Source organism: Sinocyclocheilus rhinocerous, unplaced genomic scaffold (genome assembly GCF_001515625.1).
Source record: "Sinocyclocheilus rhinocerous isolate Xijiao unplaced genomic scaffold, SAMN03320098_v1.1 scaffold897, whole genome shotgun sequence".
Classification (NCBI taxonomy): domain Eukaryota; kingdom Metazoa; phylum Chordata; class Actinopteri; order Cypriniformes; family Cyprinidae; genus Sinocyclocheilus; species Sinocyclocheilus rhinocerous.
Genome location: NW_015649224.1, coordinates 853,205 through 857,883, shown reverse-complemented (window position 1 = coordinate 857,883; position 4,679 = coordinate 853,205). Strand labels below are relative to the sequence as shown.

General features: G+C 37.4%; 1 protein-coding gene across 1 annotated transcript in view; it reads left to right on the top strand.

Annotated features, from left to right (window-relative positions):
• Positions 1 to 1,396: 1,396 nt before the first annotated feature.
• The window catches only part of LOC107710360 (nuclear factor erythroid 2-related factor 1-like), a 6,915-nt gene continuing 3,632 nt past the window's right edge, over positions 1,397 to 4,679 (top strand). Inside the window, exons 1-3 of the mRNA XM_016515113.1 lie at positions 1,397 to 2,265; positions 3,306 to 3,422; positions 4,100 to 4,186. Of these exons, the coding sequence (XP_016370599.1) occupies positions 1,756 to 2,265; positions 3,306 to 3,422; positions 4,100 to 4,186 (714 nt within the window). The 5' untranslated portion in view covers positions 1,397 to 1,755. The remainder of the gene's footprint in view (positions 2,266 to 3,305; positions 3,423 to 4,099; positions 4,187 to 4,679) is intronic.

Sequence of the window (4,679 nt, the reverse complement as noted above, 5' to 3'; positions counted from 1 at the left end):
ACGAAAATACAACTGTTGAAATACATAGAATAACAATGGTCATAGACAGATCCTCGCTTTTTGCATGTATTTTTGCTTAGTAAAAATATAATTAGTAGCCTATTAAAATATCGTATTGTATTGTAAAATTTAAACTACTTCAGTCTGTGTGCATTGAATTTATTTAATACACGAGTTTCACAATTTGAGTTGAATTACTGAAATAAATGAACTTTTCCACAACATTCTAATTTATTGAGATGCACCTGTAGAATCGCATCTACAATAAAAAAAAACATTTGGAGTAATAAAAGACACAAACAAATAATCTGATATACATTATAACCTGCATTGCGAATCATTCACCTTCTCCTCTCAGCAACATCCTGAGTTAATCCTGCCTAAATGACATAATAATCAATTAAAAACAACTATTCAGAGACATGCTGAAAAAAATTTATAAAATAGCCTAGTGTGCAATTACTTTTTAAAACAGTAGAGGGCGGCGAATGTTTAACTAATTGTTTTTGCTTGGTTGATTTAGCCTAGCCTGATTTTTTCTTTCTTTCATTCTTTTTTTCCTCCAGGGAAAATCTCTCAGCCCAAACATACCACTGTGATAGTTTAAGTAGCCTATGTATGAGCCTTTTTTTTTGCTGCATTGTACTCTCTGCATGATAGACAGACAGATAGATAGACAGATAGACAGACAGATAGATAGATAGATAGATATTCTCGTCTGTATGTATAATCAGAACAATCCATCACGCCCTGTAAATTTGATAATGAATCACCATTCGTGTTCCCTCGTGTCTGTGGTTCATGAACAGTTGACTGATGACGGCACCAGCCATGACATCTACTGTTTAAAGTGTGGTTAGTAGGTCAAAACAGAAGAGGGAGTAGCTGTATGTTTTCACAGATCCAAGCAAAACAATATTTTTTTCGTTCTTAATATACGAGTATATTTGACATTAATAGGACCAAGGACGGAAAAAACTACACAGTTTACTTTAATATTTCGTCCAAGAGCGGAAGGGCTAAAAAGGAAGCTAGGTCAGCATACTTGCTTGTGATTGGTTAAGGCTAGATGGCGTACAGCTACGGCCACTGGGCATGCGCGCATCAATATTGCGTAATTTTTGTCAAGCTAAACAACAGTATTTACTGTATTTGCATTATTGTAAGGGTAGGTTTAAGGTTGGGGTAGGTGTAGACGTTAATAAAACACAATCTAATGGTAGCAAATTTCATTTATTGTTACTTTCCGGCCGTAGCTGTAGCCCTTCTATCCACAACCCTTGTGATTGGCTCTTTAAGTGAATGACAACAGAAATGGTCCAATCAGAGCTTGTTGCGAAGGTAATTCCGTCGCATGTAAATTAATTTATGAATTATGCAAATTTGAGCAGTTGTTCCCCTCCTCGGATGAGAGGCTCGATTCAGGATAGCCGAGGAGTTTTAGGGTTCTTAACAAAATATAAAAGTTTTTGTTGTTGCTATGGAATATATCAGACGAGAATGATTCGTTTTGCTTTGCGTTATTAGATGACGGTACTGCATATCTGAATTAGGATGTTATAGGCCAGGAAGTTATGAAAAGCCGGTAGTGTGTAAGTGCAGCGAACAGTTTCGCCGGTCGGGGCTGCTCTTTGTCTGACACAGAGAGTAGTCAACGCGTGCTCTTTTGTTTGGGGGTTTGTCTTTGTTTAACTGCAAACGGGCGATCTTTGTTCTCGTTTAGGCCTCCCGAGGTTGAAATATTTGTTTTGAAACATGCACCACATGAAGAAATATTTCACAGAGGGACTCATTCAGTTTACGATTCTGCTGAGTTTGATGGGAGTTCGCGTGGATGTCGACACCTATTTGAGCGGCTACTTCTCGCCGTTGATAGAAACAGACGGAGGGCCGAGCTCGGCTTTCATACAGACCCCGTTTCACCACTACCGGGACACAGCGGCGGGCCATCAAGTGCATCCGAAATGTCCCGAGCTGGACTATTTTTTCACTAGCCGCAGGCTCCTGAATGAAGTGCGTGCGCTCGGGTCCCCGGCCCGCTTCCCCACGCGTGTCAGCGCATGGCTGGTGCACCTGGTGCCTGATGATGGTTCCGATGCAGGTGAGCCACACGATCTGTCAGGGGACCCTGATGACGAGGAGATAAATGCCGACAATCACCGGGAAGTGGATGATCACAGGACTGGAGAGGGCTTCGGACTGTCAGTTTCTCAGGATTGCACTGTTTCAAGGCCTTGCTGTGCAGCCGGGGAACTTTCCAAAGAGGTAACAGTGCAGTGACGTATTACACACTTTCCCTACTTTTACAGTTATATTGTGTTGTGGTCTCTTCATGAGACACACCAGCAGCCACATATGAACTGCTTTAAGTGTTTGTTTTTTGCTGAATTAGCCTGTTAGCTTCATGGCAAGTAGTATTTTGCACTTGTGAGCAACTAAAGCCGAAAGCGAAACAATAACTGACCCATCCATACACATTAGTTTAATGTTACATATTAAAGAAATGTGGTTAAATATGGTCAAATTAGATCTGCCTGCTTGAATTGATCGATATTGATCTTTAGGCTGTGGTTTTATGTCTATTAACGTTGCTTCTCAGCAACTTTACTGCACTTTTTATTTTATTTTTATTTTTTGTGAGGAAATAAGTCTTGTTTACGAGATAACTTATGTTCACTTGTTAGTTTGAAGGTCGGTAACCATGGAAACCAGATGTACAGGTGTCAGTCAGGTGTTTCGTGCAAACTTTAAATTGAAATAGTGTAAACGCCAAGTACGTCAAAAACCTTTCATCAATATTATACACGTTACTAAATACATATTTACGTAACTTTCCTTCATTTTGTATTTTTTTATGTAGTTAATTAATTTTTTTATGGGACAAATAATTAGTTTTGTAATAGTTTGAGGGAGGAGTGGTAAATTATCCTTTGGTCCAGCCCAAACCTGCTCTTTCTGAAATGTTCGTTGTTACTTGATCATGTCTTGACAGAGCTCTACCGAGATTTTGAAATCCATTAAGTCATGTATTATGCCTAGAGCCACGTTTGAAGCATGTTATGCAAATATATCTTCATTTTCTCTGACTACTACAGGTGAAAGCAAAATCCATAAAGTTATTTGAATAAAATAAATCTATTGAATGAGTAGCGGTAGTTTGTGGATTATTACTCTCATGGATTTACTCTTGAATGCACTTTTCTAATGACAGATTTTGTTTCACAATTGTACTTTATAAACAAGTTTAAAGCCTTCTAAGGGAAGCCATTTTAATCTTTAATTTTGACATCCCAATTTCTCTCCAGGAAACTTTACTGAACCAAGTGAATGAGGAGGAGGAGGTGAAAGAGGAGAGAGGGCGAGAGGAAACCAGCCCATCTTCGCTGAACCAGCTGACTCAGAGTTCTGCGTTAGAGCAGGAGGTAAACAAACTAACGTCACTACCTGCCTAACAAGAATGGTGTGTCTGTTTGATGTCAAAGTTTAATTGTAATGTTAATATCAAATCAATCAAACTAACATAACATTACATAGCAGTAATTTAGTTAATATTTTAATTAACCAGCTCTATGAATGAATGAGAACAGATGCATTTGATGATGTTAGTTATGTTTCTGGTCATTCAACTCCATATGAACTTGTGGTGGTGGTGTGAGATGTTAAAGAGAGTTCGCCCAAAAATAAAAATTAATGTCATCATTTACTCACCTTCATGTCATTGATATTCGTTCATTTTCAAAATATAAATGAAGATAAGGAAACCTGAGAGATTTCTGTCCCTCACTGAAAATCCACAAAACCAAAACTTTGACACTTTAAAATGTTCATAAAGATATTGTAAACACAATCCATATGACCTAAGTGGTTTTATTCAAGTCTTATGAAGAGACATGATCACTTTATATGGCAAATAAATTTAACTTGGGCTTTTATTGACATTAATATTGATCATCGCACATTCACGGAGCTCATCAAATATTGTAAACACGGAAGCTTAACCGTACTTGCTTGATGCAACATGAGGGTAAATGAGAACTGTCATTTTTAAATATTTTGATTATTTATTTATTGATATCTTTTTTGCTGCCTGTCCTTACAGGATTTGCTGGGTAGTAGTACCCTTCCTCCACCTCTTTCTGGGCTTGAGCTCCCTCCACAGTGGCAAGACTTCCTCTCTGAATTTGATGTAAGTAGTTTCTGTGGAAGGCTCATCCTCCATTATTCAAAATGACTTACATTCAAGGTACACATTTTTATGTTAGATTTTAGTTCTTGCTTTTCCTGTGAATCGAACCCTTGACCGTGGCATTGCTAGTGCCTTGCTCTACTATTTGAGTGACAGGAAGGCAGAATGTTGATTACAATTTAAAATATGTATATGACTCGTCCCATCACATCAGGATTTTGGTTACAGTATGATTCTTACAATGGAAGTACATACTAGAATACATAGAATCCTAGAAATCTAGTAACCTTTTTGTGATATGAACTTCATCCACCTATAAAAATATTTCAGCCTTAAAAATTATGATTTAGACGACTTTATAACTGAAATAAACAAGTTTATAAAGTATGCATGAAGTGAAAATGCACCCTATCTATTTTCTCAATGTAAGTTATTAATCTTATTGTGAATGATTTATCTATGCATAGGTTTCTTTTTTTTTTTTTTTTTTTTT